We start from the raw sequence: 26,302 nt of genomic DNA, 5'->3' as shown, positions 1-26,302 counted from the left end.
TTAAAATATTTAGGCGCGTTTCTTTAAACCGGAATGCATCCTTATTTGTGCCGTCATCTCTGAGCGGTGTTACTGAAAATATCTACTGCTCTTGTTATTCCAAAACATTGTTGCCAGTCTGGCCTTAATGTGTCTTTCCATTTAATAAAAAGTTAGAAAAGGCAGTGACTGTCTGCCCTCAGAAAGTTACTGCTCTTGTAAAGTTCTCAGAGTTGGATATGCATCCAACTTTTATTGTTGGAAGTTTATTCCTTCATGCCCACAGACAGATTAAGGACTTAACAGGTCAATGCTATTTGTCTGTGTTGAAATCTAATAAAATATGCTGGTACACAGATCCGGGCCCATACACAGAGGCATGCACAGCGTCTCTGAATATTCAAACAGATGATGACTTTGCAGCCCTCTGCAAAGTGCACAGCTACAAGCCGTTGCAGCTGCGATGTCGTATATCATCTGTGAAAAGTAACGGTTGGATGAGACATTATTTTATCCATCAAAGCAGATTTATTTAAATAGATTCAACTCTCAATTGTTTTTTCCCCTCATTTGCTGCTTTGAACAATTCAAGGTTTAAACCAAGCCTCCCTGCTCAACCACTTCAAAGGCAGAGTTCAGTTTAGAAAGTTTTCATTTTCATCGACATTTTTCAGTTTTAAAGTTCATTTTAAGTGAATTTTTTCCTCCCTGCCAACCAATTACGCTGCATACAATTTGTTTTTCTTTTTCAGTTCGTATCTTAAAAGCCAAATCAAATTTTCACGACATTTAACTGGTACATATTATTGTTATTTACTTTACTGACATGGTACCCATTTAAAAAAATAACCCACTAATTGCTTTAATTAAAGCAAAGATTTGATTTGGAAACAATGAAACATGTGGATTAGAGGGAAAAACAATGAGTTAGAGTAACAGAGAAAGAATAAAAATAAAGAAATATAAGTGAATTGCAAAATAAATGGATTTAATTGCATTCATTCATTAAAATTCCTGTGATTGTAGATCTTAAGTTTAGACCAAAGATAAAATATGTTGTCTGTATACATGTGGATTTATAAAAATATTAGATAGGACATTTCACAGACTTCTGTCTTGAAATAAACCTTCTTCCAGCCTCATTAACATTCCACCACTACATATAAAGCACAGTGGTGGAGCTATTAGGGTCTGGGGTTGTTTAGCTTCTCTTGTAACCAATCATAATTCAACACATAATGAGGAAGAGTGCTGCCAACCTCACTATGACCTGTTTGGAGAGGATATAAAGCAAGACTAAACACAATCTTCTACTATTATTGTACCCAATATTTAGATTTCAGTGCTAGCCGTGCTCTGGATGCATAAAAAACATCTGAGGCTGCTGCTTGATAGACCGTCCCTTTGAACATTTTACCCTCCAGCAGATCATTGTTTTGCATTCACGTTACACTTGAATGTTGACTCAAGAAAGAACTGCTGACAGGTTCTTTCAAACATTATGCTTGGGTGTACAAAACTAACAAATTTCTTCTGAATTTACAACCTGTGTCCCTCATTTCATTTCCTGCGTCAGAAGTTTTTATGTAAGCTTTCTAATAAGCAGAAAGTAAAATGGGGACTTGACACAGTCTTGTTCTTGTATTGCTCAATGAATTTCTGATGGTTTGAGTTTCCTTTCTGTAAAAGAGGAGATGTCCTGGGATTTGTTTGTTCACTTCCTAAATCTTAACCCAGCAGTTTTGAAATGGTTTGTTCGGAAGTCTTCTGTGTCTTTGGGTTTTTCTCTTCCTGTGAGGTAAACTTCTCCTGTCTTTCTCTTCTCCTCCCTTCCCCCCGCTCTCCCTTGTTCTGATTTGAAGTTCAACAGGATTACAGGAATGATTACTGAGGAGAAATCTCCAGCCATCTCTCCTCATTCTCCTCCTCACGTGCTCACCTCCCTCTTTGCCTTGTTCAGAAACATCCAGTCATTCATTCCCCAAGAGGCCAAACAGTAAACACAAAACCTGATATACTAAATCAGGGGTCTGCAATCTGTGGCTCTTTAAAACCTGGCTAAGAGAGTTGAGAACCAACAATTTTTTTAAAATACAGAACCAATGCAGATTTAGTTTTTTTCGTTTGTTTATTTGTTTGTTTTGCATGGAATAGATCCTGCATTAAATTTCCACAACAGAATGGTAAAAGTATCAGCAAAAAATGTTCTCATCCTGGTGTTGGAAACGAAGTAGTTTTTGTTTAAATAACTTTTTTCTAACATTCTGGGCGAGAGGCAGGGTTCACCCAGGACAGATCACTAGTCTGTCGCAGTAAATCATTTTTTACAAACAAAAAATGTTTTCCCATAGAAGAAAAAAAAATAATAATAATAGATATATGCAAAGAAAATGACACATTTTCTTTCCATAGTAGACAATATTCACTTTTTGTCATTTTGTCCTGTTTTTTGTTTTAAACCCTAAAATTGTGGTTCTCTTCAAATTTCTTACAGTAGATATTTTTAAAAATAAAGATGTCTTTTTTGCTAAATGTTATGTAACATTTATGACTCTAAAAGAGTTTTATTTAGCTGGACTGCAGGCAAAACCTCTCCTTGGTTGCAGACCCCTGATCTAAATCAATCTTCAAACATACTCTTAATTTGCAGAGAAAATCATTTTGTACCAAGGCTAGCTTTAGTACACAATCTAACTGAATTTCTGATTGAAAACTGTTCTGCATTATTCGGGTTAAATTAAAAACATGTCAGCAGTAGTAGAAGCTCAATGTAAAAAGTCTCATAAATCAACAAAAAAAAAAATCCTTCCTCAATGCCGCCACCAACAATTGCGCTGCCATTTATCAACAATTACTCATCTTCCTCCGCGTTCGCCTGCTTCAGGCTCAAATCTCATTACAGCTAATCACTTCTTTCAAAGCCTGATCAATCAGCTAAACAGTGATGAATGGCGCTTCTTTCTGATTGTCTGCTTTCATCGCCTTACACTGGTTTACCTCTGCAAATCAAATGCTGAGATGTGCTGAAAATCTTTCACCCCTAAATAAATTTCACCCATTTTGATAACTGGGAAAAATTGGCACAACTAAGCTTTATTTAGCCACTCTGAACTTCAATTAACACGACTTATGACACTGCATGTCCACCTGCATGCCTCATGTTCCTCTGAGCTTCTGTTAAAAGTATTTTACCTTGCTTTGGCAACACTACATCTTGATTTTCATTGGTTGTGGCATCTAGCTTTAGTTTCCTTTAGCCATACTTCAGTCGTGACCTTAAATATCCCCTCCATAATCACTCCAGTCTTACCCCCGCCCCACGGTGGCGGCGACGTTGGCCGCTACCAGCCCTACAGTCCTCCCCAGAGACAGCCGTACAACCCTGCTGCAGTGGCGTACAACCACCGCCGAGGAGGAGGCGAGGAAGAGCAAGATGCCTACTATCGTGGCTACCACTCCCAGTTTAACTATGAGCACCATGGGTACTACCCAGGAAACTCTAAGGATGTGGAGCTAAGGTCACCGGGCGTCGTCAGGAGGTTTTCCCAAAGCGTGGTCACGAAGGAGAATTGAAGAGGAAGGGCGGACTCACCTTAAGTGCTTGAGCCCCAAAAAGACACTACACCATACACACACACACACACACGCACACAGACACCATGGACATGTGCACTCATCTGAAACTGTGGTGAGACCCTAACACCCTGCAGTGGGTTTCCTCCAAGGTTTGAAAAAAACAAAACAAACAAACAAAAAAAACAACAATGTAAATATCTCTGTGATATCTGTATGATATGTGTGTGAAAGGGAGGTCCGAAAAGTGCCTGATCTGTGTCCGCTTCGTCCAGTGATAATGCAAACCTTGAACCTGTCGTTTTACACCTTACAGCTCTGCGAAGCTGCATGTGTCCCGTCTGCGTGCGAGACTGGACATCAGGTTTCTGTAGCCTGAGGATTTCCTTTTATCAAACCACTGAGAAAACAAAAGTGGCATCATTTGTACAGACTGCTTTTTCTAATGCACCAATTCTCTATTTGTCTGTCAAACTCACCTCCGCGTGCAGTATTGTTGTTTTCTACTTTGCGCTTCTACTTTAGTTTCTGAAGTGAGTTTGCAGAACCAGGTTTTATTTAAAAATTGAAGGCTGTTGCATTTTGTCCTGCGATACTTCATTCTCTTGTCTCAAAATGAACAAAGTTTTCATACGAAAAACAGAGCTGTTGTGTCTTTTATTGCATCTTGTTCTATTTTTCTTTTAAGACCAATTCAAGCCCGTTCTTTCTGGAGCAAGTAGCAGAATGAGTGTCAAACTCGTTTTCATTTTGGTCCACAACGAGATCATGAATGTCCTAAAAGGCAGACAACCGGTGTGTATTGATTAAATAACCCACTAACAAAATTTGTTAAAATGTATATTTAAAAAAAAAAAAAAAGCATTCTCTACATTCAATAATTACTTAAGATTAAATAATATTGAACATCTTTTCACAGATGTAATTTGGCAATATACTGAAAAAACCTGCTTGGATTTTGATCAAATATTTCAGCACACAATTATCGAAGGTTCTATTCACGTGACACAGAAAAAAAAAAAAACCCAGTTATGCCAAGGCGGATTTGGTCCTTGAGTTTGACACGTGTGCACTGAAGGTTGTGGCTGTTATGTGAAAAAGCTTAAGAGGACGCTTCACGTCTGACTACTGCAACCCTCGTTACAAATCAATGTGTTTACTTTCTGTTTCTCTGCACCACAGCCATAAGTCTCTGAAAAAAAAAAAGTCCCTGGAGACATGTTCAATAAAAAGATTTTACAGCATTTACATAAAAAAACTTTTTCATAAGAGATGGTTCATTAGACAGTTTATTAGCCTGTTTTACAGTTCACTTAAACACAGGTTTTGACTGCTGATCTCAGCACTTTAACACAATTGTTTTCAGAGTGAAAAGAAAGAAAACAACTAGCTCTAACAGATGTCACATTTCCGGGCCAGGTCCGACCGCTTCATGGCGACACACTTGTAGGGGGAACCAGCAGAACGGGATTTTCTCTGATCGGAGCCGAAAGCTGAAATCTCAAGCTGTTCCGGGATAATTCGGCTCTGCTGTGGTTCCGTCGCGGCCGATGCCGCTCACTGAGAGCTTTTGTGCGAAGCCATAGAAAAACAGAGCGGCGGACTCCGGGGTTGTTACTGCTGGCACGGAGGTTGGGAGTCCGGGCAAACTTTGACGGCAGTTTTTGGAAAAGGAAGAAAGCTCTTATGTAAATTTACAGAATGGAGTGAAGTCAGATTTTTAGGAAAACAGCAAAAACGTTTAAAGCCTGCTGCTTTCTGTATTTAATATTAAAAATATCCATTTGCTCTGGGGAGCTTTGATTTCATTTCATCTTATAGTCTTCAGGTCTGCAGAGAGAGGGAGAACACAAAAAGAAAAAACGGCAGGAGAACATATTAGTATTGGGAGCGACTTCGAGGAAATACACAGACAGAAAGTGACAGATGAGAAAACTGGGCAGATCTTATCGCTTTTGGGTTCTTTTTTTTTTCCTTCCAGCATTTCAAAATGAGTTCAGAGCCGGCATCACGTTCTCGTGTTTTCGCCCGTTAATTTCAGCTGACAGATCTTATCGCAGGATGTTGTATGGGTTTTGTTACAAAGTGAGAAAAATGTAATAGTTCTGCTATCACATACAGCAGCACGTTTGTCCTGGGTCTGGCTGCTTGCTTGTGTGGAATGTGTGCATTTGTTTCACAGAGGGTGTGGTTCATCCAGTCATCTCACACTTTAGCTCCAGGATTTTTTTAGAAAGAATATTAACTATGTGTTTAATTCGGGGTAATGATTGAATCGCCCTCGGTGACCCAAAGCCTGCAGCCCCTGACGTGCGCACACACGTATCTGATGAGTAGAATGAGTCAGGCGGAGCGTGAATATTAACTAGGCTGAGACGTCTCTAAAGTAAACCAGGATTGGTTTGACCTTGACGGCTGGCGTGGATGACCACACTCGACCAATAACCAGTGAGAAAGGGCCTTTCACTTGGAACACGCACTCTGACAAGCAAGGAAAGCCGCATTTGTATAAATGTATGCATTATCATACATTCTGGATGGAAACATGGAATGTTTGCTTAATTAAGACGTTTCAGCTCAAAGTTTAGAGTCGACTGCAGCTTGTTGTGTTCGACTTGGCTTTAAAGAAAAACATTAGCATAAATCGATGCCTCGGAAAGCAATTTATGGCAAAAGTTTTTCATTTTGCCATTTTACAACTACAAACTTCAGTGTGTTAGAGCAACACAAAATGAGGTGGAAGGAAATAAATTTTAGCATCCATCAGTGAAAACTAAAGCGTATTTGAATCTCTGCAGCACAAGGGGTGTGAATACTTCTATGTATTCGTATTTTTTAATAATAAAAACGCATTTCTTACCCCAACCTCAATTGCAGTTTTGCACTGATTTTTAATTAGCTGGAAATGAAACTTTGTTTGCTCTTAAATTGTGCATTTGGTACAGAAGAAAAGAGAACAGCAGTTGTGACTCCTGCACCACATGAGAAGTGGTTTTACCAGGACTATAAAACAAGACCTGTGTGGTTAGCGAGCTGTACGGTCCAAATGAAAACAGGAATGCCACAGGGAACCAGCGCAGTACTTTATGTCGCTGTTGATATCTGAATAATTGATTTGAACCTGCGGTGAGCCCCCCTGAAGATGGCACAATTTGTCTCCACTTTACCAGAAAATCAGAAACAGCCGTCTGAAAAACAAATAAATCCAGGGCAGGAAAAAAAAACCCATCACATTATGCTGAGGCTTGGAGAGGCAAGCGACAAAGAGGAACATTGTTATGATTTCCTTTCACTAATGTCATGACATTCACAAAACAAAGGTACGGTACATAGGGCAACTTCAGTGTCTATTCGAAGCTCAATGGACTTATTCCAGATCCATAACAGAAAAAGTTAGAAGACTCTCTTATCCTGTGTGTGAAATACTATGGAGAATCCAGACTTTTAATTTTATATGTGGATGCCTGGCAACCGCGCATTGACCCCGACCTGGACAAACTAATGGATTATCAGGTTAATGAATGTAAAGGCTACATGCTGAACGGAGAGCGACCGCTAACTCGTTAGAAAGAAGGTGCTGCGGGTGGGAAGGAGGGAGGCGGGGGGAGCTCAGCGGGATATTACGATGCCAGCAAACTGCAGGTCACAGTGTCAGTCTAATCTCCAACCTGAAAATACTTGAGCCAGAAAAGCCATGAATATGATTATGTTGAGCAACAGATGTTCTCTCTCTCTCTCTCCCACACACACAGTAAACCCATCCAGTTGGGACAGAGAGGAGAGGAGCCAACTTTCCCGTGTGTGTTTGTGACATTTGATCATTTCTGCTTCCAGGCTGAAGGGGAAACTCCCTCTGTTTCAGTGTGCTGCTGCTGCTGCTGCTGTTGTGCATTTGTTTCCATTCAGAATAAATCAGCTTAGAAAACCATAAAGGGCACTTACACCAACTTACATAAGAACCAAAATCTTATTTCTGTACAACAGAGCACAACACACTTCTAATCAACTGGCCGCCCGGCCAAATGTCCGTCACTGTTTGCTGTGCATATCCTGTCACATGTGACAGCTCGGCTGGCTGACAATCATTCACTCTTCAACTCACATGTGTTCGTGGTTAAAATTCAAAAACAGCATCTTTAAGTTATTCTGTTGGAGGGGAGCAGAGTCCAAGTCAAAGCAGCTACAAGACAGTGGCTGGCATGCTTCCTGACATGAATCTGTTTAGGCATCCGTTGCTTAGGAGGACCAAAACAACACACAGCTGTGTGTGTGTGTGTGTGTGTGTGCGTGTGTGTGTGTGTGTGTGTGTGTGTAGGTGTGTGTGTGTGTGTGTGCGTGTGTGTGTGTGTGTGAGTGAGTGAGTGAGGGAACACCTGGACTCTTCATTGGTGGGCAGTTTAGAGCAGAAACACTGAGAAAGTCTCAAGTCTCCTATTTGTACGCTTGTGCATAAAGATTTTCAGGGCCTTCCAGAAGTATTCATACTCGTTTTGTATCAAACTGCTGTGCGTTACTCTTTTTAGCAATTGGCAGTTTTGTTTTTCTACATTTACAATAGTTGGAACTTGTGCCATCCACCACGAGACTGGAATTTTCCTATAGTTTAATCACTGCATTATTTTTTTAGTTAATTCACTCAAATATAAATAGTTAATGTAGCAACTAAAAGAAATCATGAATGACAAGGAGCAGAAAGAAGCATAAACCTATTTATCTCCTCTATTCACAAAGACAAAATTGGCTATTCAACTCAGAAGACTATTACAGACACAACAAAACTTCAAGTTATTCAAAGTCATATCGCCTCATTATGATTTTTGAATTTCTTCTAAATGCAGAAAGAGATTCAGATTGTTTTATCTCACTGTCAAAAGTTTTTCCATAAGCTCACACCTTTAATTGAAAAGCATCTTTCTATCATCGCCGTCCTAAATCTACATGTTTTGTAAAATCTCAGGTCGTCATTTTATCACAGTCAGCTGGCCCAACCCGGGAGCTCAACCAAATGAAATGGGAGCACAAAATCGTACTGTTTTTAAATAATAATTAACTAATTGTGACAATTTATTAAGGGAAAAATGACAATGTTCTGAATAGATCTGACATGGGATCACATTTTGTCATAACTGCAGTGTATCTTATTGGGATTTAATGTGTCACACCAAAATTAAGTTGTGCATAATTGCCGATGACAACTTATTTCAAAGTGCCTTTCATCACCAATGCTCACATTATTTAGAGGAAGCCAAATAGACAAAGCTGTGACTGCTGGACGAAACTCAGTTTTAAGCACAAATAAATGCCTGCTGGCGGCTACATACGGGATCCACAGCCTGGGGAAGGCGTCGATCTCCTCCTGGGTGTACTCGCTGAGCTTCCTGGGAATTTCTCTGGGCTGAGGAAGCTCCTCTGTCAGATTGGCTCGAATGTCATCTGGCAACTCCTACGCAGGAGAGGGACAAAGTTTTAGGCCACGAAACTCGGAGAGAAGAAAACATCAAGACAGGAGCGGAAAGAAAAATCGACCACAGAAGCGCATCAGATATTCTGCACAAGACATCAGGGTCCATTAGTCTCTAGAGTTAACCATCTTATTGTTATTCACTGCAGACGGGTATGCCTATAGGTTCATTTAAGGAGCAGGCAAGAGTTCAGACTAAAATACAAGAGCAATGATCAAACACTTCAAACTTCCAAGAGGTACTGAAAAAAAAACCTAAAAAAAAAAACACTCTGCTGAATGTCAGATTCCACTGCAGATGGTGACTGAGCTCAGCAACTAACTTGGGCTGCTAACTTTTCACATTTCTTCCCAAATATCGGTTTATGAGCAGAAAGATATCAGATGCACGTCGTTCTGCTGCATTCTTACACACCCAGGTTTTCTAATATAATGACCTGCTGTCACGTGCCTTTGCCTTTCCGATGAATACAAACATTACACTGCAAAAAAACGAAATCTTTCCAAGTATTTTATTGCCTAGTTTTGTGCAAATATCTTAGGATACTTGAAATGAGACAAAACTAACTTACAGTGAACTTTTCAGCAAGATACAGGAGATTCTTTGAAGTCAGTAATTTCTTAATACTGATGAAAAAGTAGTAGCTTCACTGAGATTCACCTATAACACAATAATGTATGTTAGTGGTACTAAAACGTTTTTCATCAATATTAAGCAAATACTGAAACAAGCTACTATTACTTATATAAAAGGTACTTGAAACTTAGCTTAGTCTTATTCCAAGAAAATACTTACTTGGTAAGATTTCATTTTTTTGCAGAGTATTTGACAAATATATGAAAGCCACTTAGTGTGGAAAAAATAAAACGGTGACTGGATAAAGAGAAACCGCTAAACAGTAGAGAATAAGTTTGGAAATACAAATATCTTTCCATAAACCTATTTTCTCCTACCAGTCTCATCCAAACTTTGAACCAGATTCCAGACACTGAAGCATGTGGATGTGTGAAAGCTGAAAACTTGCTTGCTGTTGAACAAAAGCCCCAGAGGGATGTAATGAGTCTCTTTAGCTCCATCCCAGCTTAGCTCAGCAGAGCACAGCTAATTTTCTGCTCACTTCTGATTCTGATCAGGCTGCAAAGAGAATTATACACTTCTTCTTTTTTCTTTTTTTGCTGAGCATCTTAGAGCGAAAACAAAGCTGTAAGAGTTGTAGAAAGACTTGGGGCATTTGATCCATTTGGTTCATCTCAAGTTTAAGTGGATACTTGAGACAAAGGAATAATGTGTTTATGGAAGGAAGAAAACAGTTTGTAAAATATAGATCACAAGCAGTGACTGAAATGAAAACTAGAGGCAACAATTATGCTTTAAATTTAATGTTGGCTGCAGCAGAATTAATACAAGAGTTTCTTTAGTCAGTGTTGTATTTTAATAAATGTTCTGTGTCTGCAGTTCACATACAAAAAAAATAAAAAATAAGAAAACTTCTTGCAAAAGTTTTGAGATCTGTGAACAAGCTCTTGCAGTCCAAAAACCCATTATTACAACTCAGAGACGAGAGGTGAGGGGACTTACATCCTCGGGAAAGATGTGCAATCGTTGCATCATCGTGCGCCGGTGCAAATTTCGAGGCAGCATGCCATAAACTGCTAACCTCACTATCTGCAGGGAACAAGGTAGAAATGAAAATGATGACATACAAGCAATTCAGTAATAATAATCATCAGAATAATAACAAAAAGACAACTCTACACATGTCTGTGTTTTGCCTCTTAAATGTAACCATATTCTATAATGTGAGAAGGATTGGACACAGTCTCCTGGACTGAGATTCTGGAGACAGACATTGGACAGACGCTGTGCTGACAAACCGTTCTGCCGTCCATTTCCCCATCTCCCGCTTCGCTGCAAACTTCACTTCAACTAAATCACCAGCAGGCCTCCCGTCTGAAACCTGCATCAGCAGCAGAGCCTGCAGTCAACTCAATGCCTCCTCGGAGACGGCTGATGACAGACCGGAGACCGGAACAGGTCGTTCACCTGATCCCAATGCTTCCCACAGGACCGCAGCCATTTTTATGGGATTTTTATTTTCTTATACTAGCTGCATGTGAATCTCAGCGGACGCTGCTGTTTCAGCCGACTGTTAAATGACTCTTAAGGGCCCGTTATTGTTTAGCATCAAATGAGGACAAGGAGCAACATTTAGATAACTGGCTAGCGAAGGGGCATCAGATGGTGTCAGATTGTTGCCAAATAACAGAATTTTACTATATTTATTTAGAAATTAAAAAGTACAAAATTCGCAAATTACTTTTATTTAAAAACAGAAAGATAATTAGTCTTACTGCTGCTAATACATTGAGTTTTGTCCAAGTAGAGTCTGCAATCTTAATGAGAGTGATATGTGAAATTTTTCAACATGGGAAATTATTTATCTTTAGCCAAAGATATAATAGAGGTATTGTTGAATATTGCAATCAACAGTGATTAACTCACGTTTTCATCATGCCTTTCGTTACTGTCGTCATGACAACTCATTCACTACATCAGGTGTGAAAATAAAACTCAAAGAACAATCAGCTGTTCAAATATAGTAAATAGTTTGTACTGAAAATATTAAAGCTAACCCGACCAAATACTGTTCTGGAGCAGGTTGTTAGGAAGTTGCACATATGGAAATTGTGATGACGCCTGTAGGTTTTTTTTTTTTTTTGCTCCCTTAATAATAAACACCTTCATTTAAAAAGTGCATTTTATGTTAACGTGTGTTATCTTTGATTAATATTTAAACTGGTTTGATTTTGATGTTCTGAGCCACTGAAGTGTGACAAACAGGAAATCAGAAAGTGGACGAGCACGTTCTTATTTCCTGTGTTGCACAGCTTTAGTGGACAGAAACACAATTAAATAACACACACACACATCATCATCATCATCTTTGTATCTTTCCTGTTGTGGCCTTAAATTTTCAAGCCAATTCTGCCTTTTAGAAAGCAAATCTTTCATTATACAAACAAAAGAAACTGAACAGTCTAAATATGTCAGTAGCAACAGTGAGATTTCAAACATGCACATTTTCTTTTTGCACAGACCTTGAGATTAAATGGCTTTTAAAAACAGAACAGGAGAAATTAAAAGCCCTATTAGGGATTAGTTTCAGGAATAGATAATTTCACGTTCACGGTCCCTGTCTTTAATAAAAGAGTGGAAGCTTACCTGTGCTTAATACACAGGTATAAAATTGTCAGTGTAACGGCACAAGTAGCCTGACATTTCGTTTCACACAACACACAGCATAATCCTGAAATCATGAATATGCAAAAGAATCTGAAACTTCAGTATTAGCCTAAAACTGGCAGAGGAATTCAATATAACATCAAAAACCACCATCATAAATTCACTGCCATCTAATCCCACCTCCTTGTACCGCTCATTAATATGCACGAGCAGTGCATCTGAAAAAAGGGATAAGTGTCAGATCAGGAAATGCCACCTCGGCTCGGCTCGGGATCCGTCACGTGTTGACATTGTGCTAATCTCTGCATGCAAGGCTTAAATCTGAAATGCAGAATACGAAAAAGAAGGTGGTGCAAGGTATCCTGTGCTGACATTTCTGATCGCTTAAAATTCAGTCTGCGTAACACAAACGCTAGGAAGCAGAGAGTTGGCGGCGCAGCTTACAGCTTTTGGGTCCTTTAGGTGAAGCTGAGCAGCTGTGACTTGTTTGAATCCACCAGGAAACCTTTAGGAAGGCGACAAAGCCATGTCAGTTTTAATACATGCAGTTCTGAAAGCTTGAGCATGTAGCTTGAGAAAGTATTCAACACATTTTGTCTCATTACAGCCAAAAACTTCAATGAACTTCATGAAATATACTTTTTTTTTTTTTTTTTTACACACAAAACTCTAGAAACAGTTTCAACTCTCACTATATCTTGCAGTTTGTGGCCGTAACAGGATTTGAAACAGGGGTGTAGATACTTTTTAAAGGGCACCCTACATCTGCTTTTAGTTTTTATGGTTCTTTCATAACTTGTTTCCCATTTTGGGAAAGATAAAGGTGACACACAAGGTCAAACAGCATCCCACAAGTTGATTCATTGATTATCCCCTACTAATCTTTTGCTGTGCAGAAAATTGTGAAGCTGAAAAGGTAATGGGAGTCGTTTCTCAAACTGACTGATTCAAAACATTCAATCTGCTTAAATAAACATGAACCAGGTTGTAACGGGCAACGGAGCATTAGAGAGTGAAAAAATAAAACAAGACGCATCCAACTAGCAATTTATTGTCTGAGCAGTTCTGCTCACATTAGTAAGAGCAGAAATATTTTTTTACAGGTGTCTAGTGTATTTTCAATCATTTTACGCAGGTAAGGAGTAGTCAAATACTTAACTGAGACACTAACTGTGTACTTTTCACACTGCCAAAATGCAATTAAATTACGCAGAAACTGTAAATGTTGTTAGTGCGGTATCTGAAATAGCTCCAAGTAAATGAGATGTTTGAAGGTTTTCTATGATCATTTCTCTTTCATGGAAACACTGAATACAAAAACAAAACTGAGGTCTTCAGCACATGCATGTCAGTTTGTTTAACCAAGTGGTGGTAAGAACATAACAAAATGGCAATGCAAAACGTCTGAAATGAGAATTATGGGATAAATAATAAACAGGAAACAAAAAAAACAAAAAAACAGGCAGATGGGAATAATTAGTAAAAATAACCCTTACCCTGTGTGTGATGAGTAGACTTTCTGCTCCCATTTGTTCCCAGAGAAAGCAATGTGTTTGGTGTTTATTACCACTACGTGATCACCACAGTCACCTACGAACAGATGAGAGTTTTATGTTGGTCTCTTTGTTCCTGCTGCTGGCTGTTTAATGAGTTCCATAAAGACATTTTGTGGCAAATTCCCATTTTGACCTACATACCAAACAATGACTGAATAAAGCTAAGGAAAGTGACTGATTTTTGTCATATTACACTGGGTTATTTTGTTCATAAGCTTGTACTAAAACTGATGACTTGTTTTCAGGCACTTGTCAGATGTGGACACTTAGAAGAAGAGAAACAATCAAGATGTTAGCCCACAAGCAGTGCAGTTTTACCCCCATGCTTATGCTTTAAAATGCTCCTTGTCATTAATCATACAAATCTCATTATGTATTTGCAGTTCCTATGAGCAGTGCCTTCATCTAAACATACACCTGTAGCCAGAGCGACAACACCAGCAAATGGAAATCAAGCTGCCAGTACAAGCCATTTCATTTGCCGATTCAGGATGCACTAAAAATATCCTGCTAAAATTATTTTCAATCATTGTGACGTGTTTTTGAACCTTTTGTAAAACCAGCAGAATATTTAAACTGACAGAATGGCAGAGACTCTACTATAAAATATATCATCTTTATCAATCATCTCCTCATTGTTAAAATACATTTGAACCTTTTTTTTATTTACTAAGCTGACAGTATTAGCTATATCTCCAGATTACAATATAGATTTTAAAAAGCATCTGTTCAAAATATTGTTACATATATTTTAAGAAACAAAAGCCGACAAAGATTAATCAATCTTTTAATTTTGCCCAAACTGAACATTTTTATTGTAATAAAAACAAAAAAGCAAAGATTTATATTTTTTTAATTAGTCCATTGCTGCCATCTTGTGGCTATTGCATACTGCAATACATGTAAGGGTGGATTGTTGGTATTTCAAAGAGAAAACAGTAGTTTGTGAGGGTTAAGCTTTATATCTAAAGCTGTGGTATACATGAAAATCCCCTGATGCAGGCAGAACTCACTGAGAGCATGGTAGATGGGCTTGTGCTTCCCCTGTAGTCTGACTGAGCACATGGTTGCGATCTTGCCGGGCGGTTGCATCCTGGCGTCGATGAGAAACCAGGATCGGGCAAATGTAGCCCATTGCTGTGGAGGAGCAAGAGGAAAAATGAGGACAGAATAATGGGACAAAGCTGTCGAAATCACTCTTATGTACAGTGCTTCACCTCATCCAGAGGACTCCAAAGCACTTACACTGAATTCAGTCATTAATGCACAAATTCACACGCTAATGATAGGGAGCCACTTTATAGCCACAGATGCCTTGGGGTACTCTGACAGAAGCAATTATGACAATTTAAAACAACAAAAAATAGATGACAAAAAAGGATAAAGTTGGTTGATTCCATTTCTGCCATGAGTAATATAAGAAAGAGAAGGCATGTGAAGGTATTTTTAAAGCCTACATGGGCGACCTGCTAAATTGGGGGTTGAATTTGAGTTTCTTTCAGTTATCTTCTGAAGGTTTTGGTTCATCTTATTTGTCATGAAAATGAAGTGAGACCTTAATTTTACCATTACAGCCCATGCTTCTGCAATGCACTGGTTCACAATGCTCCAATTTCCAAAAGTAAACTGACTTTTTTTTGTAGATTTTAATTAGACATGATTTAGTCTAATTACTATTAGTACACTTTTAAATAAAATAAAAATATTAAAATCATACCTGGATAAATATTCTTTACAGTTTTATGCACCTTTAAATTTGGGGTATATTATTTTTTTTTTACAACTTGATTCAGTTTATCTATTTTGGTTTTTGCCCCATTAATTTTTGTTTTGTATGTACCCTTGTTATTGCTTGTGTTTCTTAAATTACTTTTAGAACGGTTTAAAATCTTTTTTTTTTCTATGTATCTATTTGCTTGTTTCAGTGTTTCCATGTAGAGCGTAAAGATGACATTGCATTGTTATATGGTTTTGATGCAAGATACTTAACCTAATGAAAAATGTTTCGCCTGTCTTTGATTTAGTAAATCTATTAAAACGCCTTAAATAGTGAACATGTTTTAAAAGACACTTAACTCAGTTACCTATATAGCACTTTATAGAATATCTTAACAAATGGCTCCATAATACACCCGATATTTATTAAATGGCGGAATTATGTGAAAATATAAAACAGTCTAGCCACCACAATTGCACTGGTCTTAACATTCAAAATGCATGTCGCTGCGAAAGCCGTGATATAATTTGAGGGCAGAGCTTGTTTGCTAGCTTCTTTGCTAGCACTGTGGCTAGCAACGTGCAGCTATTCCTCCTTACGTCGTACGAACATGACGTTGAAATAATCAGTTTAAATCATAGGAAAGCTTCAATTATTATATTTATGGTGAATTACCTGAGCAGATCTGGAAAAACTAGACATCTTGGACGAAGCTATGCAAACATCCTCACAACATTTGACCCCCCGACATGTGATACGGTACGTTAATTAATTTCTCACTGATGAAACACTTCTCATTATACTCATTAGTTCCACTTCAACTGTTTTTATTATCATGCACATTAAATCATACTTTTACTCATATAACCTTATCAAATTTTAGATATGATTATGAGCTTGGCTTATTTTTTTTCATCTTATTATGTTTTGTTGGACTAAAATACATGAGCAGAACAACACCTTTTGATTACAATATACAATTGAGATACTATTTTACTATAATGATATAGTTGGCCATCTGATAATTATGAGATAGTCTCATTATTATTATAATAGCTTGTGTCATAATTTTGAGACACACGTGTGTTTGTTTTTGTCAAAGAAGCAGAAATGGACTTCTATAACAAATTTAAAGAATAAGCTCACATTTAGCAGTACCTGTATGCACATTGTTGAAACCCTCTCAAATCACATTTCAACATTCTATTTTCTTCAGTTTACCCCTGACATCATTTTTAATCAATCTGATGTATTAAAAAAAACTTTCAGCTGTCCAACTTGGACTTTTCAGACATTTGTCCAATTCTTTCTTTAGCTAAACTCATACTTAGGAGAAATGTTGCAAAGGTACACCATATGCAGTCCCCAATAAAAGGAAAGTTGAAACTGATGCAATAAAATATTAGTTTAAAGGTCTGCATATATATGGAGCGTGATTGTACCAGTTTAGTACATTTCCTCTTTGAAAACACTTGTTCCTTTTCAGCTGTCAAATTATTTGTGGAAAACCTGAAATAATATGACCTTTATCAGGTGTACATCAGACCACTTTCCTTAAATCACCACATCCCCCAATAAATAAATAAATAGATAAAAAAAAAAAAGATCTTCTCCGGCTGAAATGACTGAGCTAACAAGGAGCGATATAAGGAATACATTTTGATTTTCGGCTTGGCTGTTGCAGTACCGACTCTGCAAATGTAAATTACTGGAAGCAACAGCCAGCTGCGGTGGTGGCAGAATTCGATGTAACACCGGTAGTAGTTGCCTCACTTCCTGTCCGCGACTGAACGAGAAAGCGGGTAAATTTGACAGAAAGTAATACTAAGGTCGACTTTTCACTGTAGCTTAAGGCTTTGGGAAAGCATTAACCGAGAATGAGGACCTTAGAAGAGGTGCAGGCCACGCTGGAGATCGCTAAACTAAAAGAGGAAGATTTACTCTCAACTGTCCACTGTTTATCATTTGGAGACAATGTTTCATCTGCAGACTACTGCCTGATGGAGCTGGATGAAACGCTGTGCAAACATATAGAATCTGGAGAAAGGTAAACTGGAGAACAGATTGACAGTGACTGTCATGCATAGCATTTTTTAACTTGTTGGTATAATAATCTCGAAGCTTTTTTGGGGGGGGATTTCTTGTTGTGGCGTACATCAGTATGCCACTTTAGCCAAACATCAGTCTTATGTCTAGATTTGTAACTGTACTAAAAGCCAGCTTGACAGAGTTTAAGGAAATTAAGCAGTTTCCCCTCAAAATGTTTACGTTTAAATGGTTTCACGAATCACTGTTCAACAATTTTTAGTGTCGAACAGTGATATTGTTTAACTTATTAGTTAAACTTATGTGTAAAATCAGCCAATCTCATCTTACCTTTTGTCAGCTACAAAACATCATATCTGCCAATTTCTGGAATTTGTTTAATTTATAACAAGTTATTAATCAAGATAAAAACAAACTTCTTTGGTAAATCAGACTGCATCATATTAGGGAAATGATTATTAGAATACATAGATTTGTCTAATGATTGTTGTTTTCTCTTAAATTGCTTCAAAGTTGTTCACTTGTATTTGTTTGAGCCCTATAAATGAACATTTCTGAAAATTTGGCATTGATAAAACACACAGAAGCAAAGGCTGTCTGAGATTAAGGAGGTGGACTGCCGCAACCAAGATCCTTCAGTATTTTTATCATAATTAGTTTCTCATCCACCGTAGGTTTGGCTTACTAATGCCACCTCAGCTCCTTTGCCTCTGAATTTGCCAAATCAGATGGCCTTCTTCACAGTGCTTTTTAAAACTTTGTATTTAATTAAATGTTGCCAATGGAAATCCAAACCTCATCCTCATCACTCACCTTTGTTTAATTTATATATGGACTGGTGAAAAAAATACATGATTGTGTATTGTTTCCATATGACATACGTCTGTGTCATATGGAAGTGATTATGTCTACCTAAACCGATATTTTCTTGTCACCAGTCTTGTAATTCGGGGGGATAAAGACGAGCGTGCGGTGCTTTGTAGCAGCGACAAGACCTATGACCTGAAAATAGCAGACACGTCCAATCTGCTGCTGTTGGTCCCCGGCTGCAGAACGCCAGACCAACTAACCGATAACCAGGACAGCACTCATGTGGTGCACACTCAGGTATGGAAATCACAGCTGAAAGTGACCTTTAGCAACCACAAAGCTGATTATTCTGTTACACACACACATGCACAGAAATCAAGACTATCAATGAAAAGTTTATTTAATTTTAGTAAATCCCTATGAGAGGTGAAACTCATTTATATAGATGCTGCTGCACATTTTTAGAAATGATTATGCTTTGATACTTCTGTTTTATAAGCAATTATCAACTTATGTAAGCTTGTGTAACAAAGCTATATGATCTTTACTTTTTCAGTTGAATTATTTAAATAAATGAATGTTAAATGACCGTTATCAAGGCACACCTGTATATAATCCTAATAAATGTTCATTTCCCTCATCTGTCTCAGATTTGGGGGTTCTGTAATAGTTATTGGGAGCTGAGGAAACAGAGACCTAAACTGAAGAAGCTGAAGAAGCTTTTAATGGAGAATCCTTATGAAGGACCTGCAATAAGGGGGCAAGAGGAGAACATAGAGAACAGGGTGATTGTTATGATTATAATTAATTATATAATTAAATATCACTTTGGCTGAATACTAACGAGCAGCCCTGTTGTTGCAGTCATCAGTAAATAGTTTGCTCTGTTGACAGCACACAATGGAGGATCTACTGGAGAGGATTCAAGCCAGTGAGGAGGAATTAAAGACCCACTTGGAGACAATCCATGCCTGTCAGATCGATGGTAAACATCAATAGCTTCTTCAGGAGTTATGTGTGACTGTTTATGTTCATTTCGTTGACATCTGAAAAGTACCTGTCCTCCCTTTAGGTTACTGGCGAGTGCTGGACTTTGACTATGAGATGAAGCTTCTGGGTCATGTGACCCAGCTGGTGGATTCTGAGTCATGGTCCTTCAACAAGGTTCCCCTTCATTCCAGCCTGGAGGAGCTGGCTCCACTGGAGCCCAGGTAAGGAAACATAGATTGTTGACAGTTTTAAATGAACTGGATGCTTCCTTATGATGAAAGATTTTGCTAGTTTTGTATGCGCTGTGAGCTTAATTTTCTCTTAACCAAATGCGGGCCACAACGTTTTCTGTTTTCACAGGGAGATGATTGAGCACTGTTTGAACTGCTATGGGGAACGCTACATTGAAAGCGGTAAAGAATCTATGAAGATGCAACTGAGAGTCTGAAGGACTTCATTGCTTTACTGGTGACTCTCTGCACTAACACATTTGTCTTTGTTCCTACTTTGCTTCCTCTCCACAGGCGAGGTTTTCTATGCGTTGCACGAGGACAGGGTGTGTCGGGGCCTGGCGCTAATGCTGCTTCAGAATGCCGTCAAGTTCAACCTGAAGGAGTTCCAGGACGTCTGGCAGCAGAGCGTCCCAGAGGGCATGAGTACGAGACTGGAGCAGCTAAAGGTAATCTGTTTTAGCTGGCTAATTCATTTGTTTGTTTGTTTTTTCTGTGTAACTTCATACGTGAATGAATTTTTGCCTTCTCTTCATTAAAACATGGGTTCTTTTCGTTGAGGTGAAAGCATGGCACTCTTGAGGTTTGGACTTTTTTGTGACTGTTGTCTTGTTGATGAATAGTTTTTGGTCAAGCTTCAGCTCTTGGACAGATGGCCTCACATTTGGCACAAGGAGACCTTGGTTTACAGAGGAGTTTGTGTTTGATTCAATCAACCCAACCCATTAGCAGATCTCTACCACCATGCTGTGCTGTGCAGGCTCTACTGTGAACCAGTCATCTTTACTTTTTTGTCTGTGCAAAGACACTTTGAACTTCATTCAAATACAAAGAAAAAGACACTTTCTGCATGTAGCCATTCCAGAAGCAGTGTTTATTTTTATTGAATGGACTTGAAATAGTTTGGAAATGCCCTATTATTTATTTGCAGATTGATGGGTGACAACAATGTTTCCTTTAAGCTCATTGCTGATGTCTTTCTATCTTGGCATTCTATTGAAACTTACCCTAAAATCCTTTATTTATGAAAGCAGCAACAGTGTGCCTAGTTTTTAATTACTTTAATGACAGTTATGGAAAAATGTTTTTCTTCTGCTGGCTTCATATTTATCTATAAATAAACTTACAAATAATTTACTTTTCATTAAAAAAGCAACGAAATAAACTAGTTAGGGTTGGCTGGTCATATACTGACCTTAGCTATTACACATTGGCTTTGTTTTACATCTTAGCATTATCTGCATGTATTTGAGAAATTGTTTACATTTTCTGACCTCAGTACTGGCTGCTTTCTAATTCTTCCAGGGCGTCGCTCTGGTGGATCGGACTTCCCGCCCAGAAACAATCAGCCTGCTTCGAGTGGAAGATCTCCCAGAGGACACAGTGGATCGCTTCAATCACCTCTTCTCACTCAGAGAGAAGTGGACGGAGGATGACATCACTCCATACATACAGTGAGTGGCTTCAGTTGAACAAATATAATAAAAAAAGATTAGGTAGTTGTTTTTTTTAGTTTATTAAAATAATTCTTTTTTTTCTCTGCATCCAGAGACCTTTGTGGAGAGAAGCAGACCACCGGAGCGCTCCTGACCAAATACGCTCGATCATCAATGCAAAACGGAGTCAAAATCTTTAACTCCAGACGACCTGTGGCTACATGAACTCTCCAAGCAGACCAGAAATCAATTTAAATCAGGACATTTTTGCAATTTCATATCAACAAAATCAACTTACCTAAAGTGTGATTCTGCATTGAAAATGTACAGATTTTAAATCAGTTTGGCTCGCCCAGTCTTGACTTTCTTTCTGTTCAACGGGTGAAAAATGTGTAATAAAGATTTTTGGTTATTAGTGGATCTGTGATGTTTTGCGATTTTTGACTTGAACACATTAGCGGCTGCACTTCAAGTTGTTAAGTGCAGGAGTTGTTAGGGTGGTTTTCCACAAGATGGCGTGCTGCATCAAAATAATCCCCACGTGGTGACAAACGTCCAGCACTCATTCCTGTGATAATCAAATTACTCTTAAGCAGATTGATTTGTTACTGGCTAATTTCAGGGAACTTGGTTACATTAAAAGTACTAGGTATCATTTCTGTTACAGGAATTAATTAATATCATGTTCTTTTAACAGGAAGATATACTAAGTGTTTCCCTTAATTTTACATTACACTAAATGTTATTGGAGCCTTGACAAAATACTTGTGCTATGTAATTCTGTAAAAATCAAGACATGGTTTGACACATCAATGAAGTTAGTGTTAAATCTAAAGTCATTTAGATAAAATTTTATATATGTTTTACATGACCTAAGGCCACACAGATGTTAGTATTGAATTGGTTACATAAAAATTTCGCTTAATTGTTTAGAGCTGATTTTGAACCTCTGCACGAAGAAAGGCTGTGGTTCAATTTGCATAGGAAGCTGTGCTGGACAAGCAAAAAAAAAAGGGGTAAAACAGAAGAGAATAAAGTTTCAACATTAGCATCTTGTTTGTGGATGTGAACATATCTTTACAAAAAAAAGTTCATGTTATATTTAGAGTGACACTGAACACTTTATAAGAGACAACTAAATGTGGTGTGTTCAGGGTGATGTGAAGTTGGCTTTCTTCACATACGTTCTTCAGCGTTTTCCATGTGGCTTGTGGAAATATTTAATTACTTTGTTAAGCTAACTGCCTGAAACTTCGTCAAAGTGTGGTGAGTTCCTCTGTCTTGGTGATGCCTTTTATTCCTAAATAGCCTTCAACAAAACCCCACTTGAGGGAAAGGTTGGGAAAGCCATAGTTTACCCAACAGCAGTATGTGGGAATATCTCTTACGTTGAGTTGCCTGTAATTTTTTTGCAGTATTCATAGACCGTGTTTAGTCACTAACCAAACTAAATCAGTTTGGTTGAACACAAAGAGTTAACTGGACACTCACGAAAAGTCACACATCCCATGCCTCACCAGACACAAAGACAACGATTTTATCTGCAGTGAACCTCTGACTAATCCTGACATCTCCCAGTAGGACAGCTGACTTATCAGTATATCAGGTAAGAGGTCTCAGTGGTTTTTTTAACTGCTATGCTCTGCATGATTCACACTTCCTCTAAACTCTCCTGCCTTTCTCAATTCCTTTTTCTTCTTCCTTTTATTTTCTTTGTAGTCATCATGTCTAATCTTTCACTTCTTACCACAAATTCTATAATCAGCTAATTTTAAAGTGTTGCATAATATAAGAAAGAAGAAAATATTTAAAATATACATATAGTGCAAAGTTTATTTATTTATTTTAGCTTTAAATTTTAGCTCCAAGCTATCTATCAATATAGGATTTTTTTAAACCACTAAAATTCTGAAAATTGTGGTGGGCTTTTTTATTGAGCCATGTTTAGGTTCTAACACTTCATTTCAAATACTGTATGGAGTCACAAACAAGGAAAAAATATGATGGCAGCATTATGCATTTCTTTAGCAGGGATGGGAAAGCTGTTTCAGGGATGATCTTAACGTATGATGTAAAATCTGCATGTATATAGTCAAACACCTTAAGAAAAAAACAAAAACAAAAAAATTCACTCATTCTTGAGTATATCAAAATCACTAACAAATTCCTACTACAAATTTTCTTCCAGTCAACTTTCCATTCTCGTTCTTGGATGACCTCTCTGTGAATTGTCATTTTCTTTTGAAATTACCTTTTTGCAAGATTGACTTACTGTACTTGTGGAGTCAAGTCAGCATGCTTTCCACATGACGGCAACTCATAACAGGATTGCAACATTTCTGTGTTAAATTACTCAATATGCCCTGCGACAGACTGGTGACCTGTCCAGGGTGTACCCCGCCTCTCGCCCGGAACGTTAGGTGAAGATAGGCACCAGCACCTCCCGACCCCACTCGGGACAAGGGTGTAAGAAAATGGATGGATGGATTACTCAGTACTTCTTAATATTTAAATGTTTGGGGGGGAAATTATTTGGATGTTTCTTTTGCTGTAAAACATGAGCTTTAAAATTAACTGAAATATGTTGTTCTGTTTGTAATGTATACTCAAGCTTTCCTTTTTAAACTAAGTGATTTTTATGGCGTTCTACTTCATTGGGATTCACAGGTAAAGTGGGTCCCGATCCTCCGATCCACCAGGTGGCGATAATTAGAAAACAAATCGCTCACGTCTCTCGTGACGTTACAATAGGCGGTTGTTATTGACTACAGTGCGTTTGTTAGCATTGTTCCTTGCGCTTTTTCTCTCAATTCGCGTGTTTTTAAATGAATTCATCCTATAATGGTGTTTACCTGCGTCATTCAGGGCTGCGGGAAAAGACCTGAGCCGTACGTGAGAAGCCTGCACGGATTCCCGAATAATTTGGAAACAATAAAAGCCTGGAATGAGTTCGTGAAGCGGACCAAACCTTATTGGAATGGCAACACTCCTTCATCGAGGATCTGTAGCGAGCATTTCCTGCCAACATGTTATAAAAACCACATGGCCTGGTCGATGGGATGTGTTAGGACGCTGGATCTGATAGATGACTTTCAGGTGCCAACGATTTACCCTGCTGTGGCTGAGAAAAATGCTTCATCGCCCAGCAGGGATAATCTCAAAGCAGACATACACATACAGACACAACAAAACCCACCATGTAGTTCCACCATGCTTCCACCAGCGGAAATAAAACAGGAGGAGGAGGAAACACACTGCTCAGGAACCACAGAGACGCCTCTTATTCAGGCAAGCTACAAAAGTGTTATTGTTTAGACTTGAAGATTTTTTTCTTCAATTGGTTGAAAATACCTCAGCCTGTTTTGTTTTGTTTTTTTGTTGGGTTTTTTTTATGCAAAAAGAAATCTGTCATGTTTAATACTGGAGTAATTTGCACTGCCAAGTTATTAAAAAATAAGTAATTTTTAATGGCTTATTTAAAAAAGTATTATGCCTTTAAATAGTTTGGAAATGTTCCAATAATGGTGAATTTTAACAAGGTGGTTAATGCATATTTGAGTGAAATGGAGGCATCTCCTAAGTAGCTCCTCATCCTATTATTGCATTTTTCATGCAAAAATAAAGGGATGTTCGAGACAGTTCTGCTAAACATTAAGCAGTTTAATACAAACATTATTTTTATACTTTATTCGCACATAGATAAAGTCTAAAGAGGGAAAAAAATCTTGCTCATACTTAGTAAATATAAATAATTAAGAAAATGGTTGGGGGTATTCAAGGAATTAGCTTCTCATAAGAATTAACTGGTTGCAATGAATCAAAACCTAAGATACTTTTTGTCAATAGCAGAGCAAATCATTAATCAGAAGAAGAAATAATTGTGAGAAGAGTGGATGGATTAAGAAATACTTTCCAGAAATCCACATTATCTCAACACATGCATCATGTCATGAAAACAGTATTTTTGGGGGCTTAAATACTAATTTTAAATTTTGTCTTGACAGCTACGGTTACAAAGCATTGAGTAAGGTATTATTGACGGGTCAGGGCAAAGGTTGTAAAATCTCCCCGTTTGTGTGGCTGTTTAGGGATGTCATGTAAAGGCCGAGTACCAGGTGATGTACTTTGTAAGACATGTGGCGACCCAGACCGACCCTACATCCATTTCCACAAACACACGATCAGTCGGCACACAGCTGACCAGGTTATCCCGAAGTACAGGTATGTTACTTTGCACGGAATGTGATTTGTTGATGGTGTAAAATAACATGAGAAGCAAAACTCATTCAGAAAGCTTGCTGTTACTCTGACCGCGTAAATCGAATAGCCTGTTGTTTTCACAGGTTCACAGGTGAAAATGGGTCGAGATTTTGGTGTCTGCACAGTTCCCTTAAAAACTCCCCGGCTGCTCTTACAACCCACCTTGGTAAAAAGACCATCTACCAGACTTTGACTGGCCGTGGAATATGAGGAGGAAGCCCTCTCAGAAGGCATCACATCTACAGCAGTTCAGGTCAAAACCAGTTCAACGTGAACCTACGGACCGTTTCGGTGCAACAGAGAATATAAAAGCATGTAACTAGGACAAAGTTTATTCAGCTGCTTGTCATAAAGTTAATGGTGATGCACTTGCTTTATGCCACAACTAAAAACTGTGCAATTCTTACTGGAATGGAAAGCTCAGTTCTGTCTCCATATCTGTTAGTAACTGGCAAGCTGAAATGGACAAAAACTGCTAGAACCTCCCTTCTTTTGGAGTTTCTTCTGATATCAGATTGTTTGGAAACCATCTGTAACAACATCATTTATTGTTCTACTAATGCTTAATGGAACAATACAATACAATATCAATGAATGGCCCAATTTTTGTGCTAATAGAAATCTTAAAGTTGAAACCATAAGCTTACATACAGCTTTGTTTTTTCATAAAACGTGATTTCTAATCCATAACACTAGCTGGGTTTTCCTTCATTGTTTAAAGAGAAATCATTCTGATGTAAATAAATGTGACACACTTGCTTTTGCTATTGTGACATTTGGCAAATATAAATCATTTTGGTAAAGACACTGCAACTGCCTTTTTCTTAAATTTACGCAAAACCGATTTATGTAGTGTAGGTTTAGGCTACACTACATAATTTCAGATTTCATTTATTGTTAGAAACATATTTAGAGTATTTCTAATCATTTTTTGTCTTCTCAATGATATTAATTTTTCTACTGCCTGGAGGATCGCACATGCAAACTGGGTGAACGCATC

General features: G+C 38.1%; 4 protein-coding genes across 7 annotated transcripts in view; 3 read left to right on the top strand and 1 right to left on the bottom strand.

The window, feature by feature from the left end:
* Positions 1-4,362, top strand: part of col14a1a (collagen, type XIV, alpha 1a) — a 116,528-nt gene extending 112,166 nt beyond the window's left edge. For all 4 annotated transcript variants that reach the window (XM_044116449.1, XM_044116450.1, XM_044116447.1 and 1 more), the window contains one exon: positions 1,842-4,362. In XM_044116449.1, the coding sequence (XP_043972384.1) occupies positions 1,842-1,870 (29 nt within the window). In that variant the 3' untranslated portion in view covers positions 1,871-4,362. The remainder of the gene's footprint in view (positions 1-1,841) is intronic.
* A 461-nt stretch (positions 4,363-4,823) lies between these two features.
* Positions 4,824-16,335, bottom strand: mrpl13 (mitochondrial ribosomal protein L13). Its single transcript, XM_044116446.1, has 7 exons — positions 16,206-16,335; positions 14,827-14,950; positions 13,754-13,847; positions 12,702-12,762; positions 10,593-10,679; positions 8,874-8,995; positions 4,824-5,382 (listed from the first exon to the last, which is right to left on the bottom strand). Exons 1-7 carry the CDS (start codon positions 16,230-16,232, stop codon positions 5,358-5,360), a joined length of 540 nt encoding a protein of 179 aa, XP_043972381.1. The 5' UTR covers positions 16,233-16,335; the 3' UTR covers positions 4,824-5,357.
* Positions 16,336-17,226: 891 nt separating this feature from the next.
* dscc1 (DNA replication and sister chromatid cohesion 1) lies at positions 17,227-21,462 on the top strand. Its single transcript, XM_044116445.1, has 9 exons — positions 17,227-17,577; positions 18,515-18,683; positions 19,037-19,171; positions 19,281-19,371; positions 19,459-19,597; positions 19,737-19,789; positions 19,901-20,055; positions 20,912-21,060; positions 21,156-21,462. Exons 1-9 carry the CDS (start codon positions 17,408-17,410, stop codon positions 21,265-21,267), a joined length of 1,173 nt encoding a protein of 390 aa, XP_043972380.1. The 5' UTR covers positions 17,227-17,407; the 3' UTR covers positions 21,268-21,462.
* A 2,275-nt stretch (positions 21,463-23,737) lies between these two features.
* LOC122830779 (THAP domain-containing protein 10-like) lies at positions 23,738-26,109 on the top strand. The gene is made up of 3 exons (XM_044116443.1): positions 23,738-24,330; positions 25,131-25,263; positions 25,386-26,109. Exons 1-3 carry the CDS (start codon positions 23,884-23,886, stop codon positions 25,493-25,495), a joined length of 690 nt encoding a protein of 229 aa, XP_043972378.1. The 5' UTR covers positions 23,738-23,883; the 3' UTR covers positions 25,496-26,109.
* The last annotated feature ends 193 nt before the right edge of the window (positions 26,110-26,302 follow it).

The sequence above is a fragment of the Gambusia affinis genome, linkage group LG05 (genome assembly GCF_019740435.1).
Source record: "Gambusia affinis linkage group LG05, SWU_Gaff_1.0, whole genome shotgun sequence".
Taxonomy (NCBI): domain Eukaryota; kingdom Metazoa; phylum Chordata; class Actinopteri; order Cyprinodontiformes; family Poeciliidae; genus Gambusia; species Gambusia affinis.
Note: the sequence above shows the minus strand (reverse complement) of the source record. Positions and strands in the feature narration are given on the sequence as shown.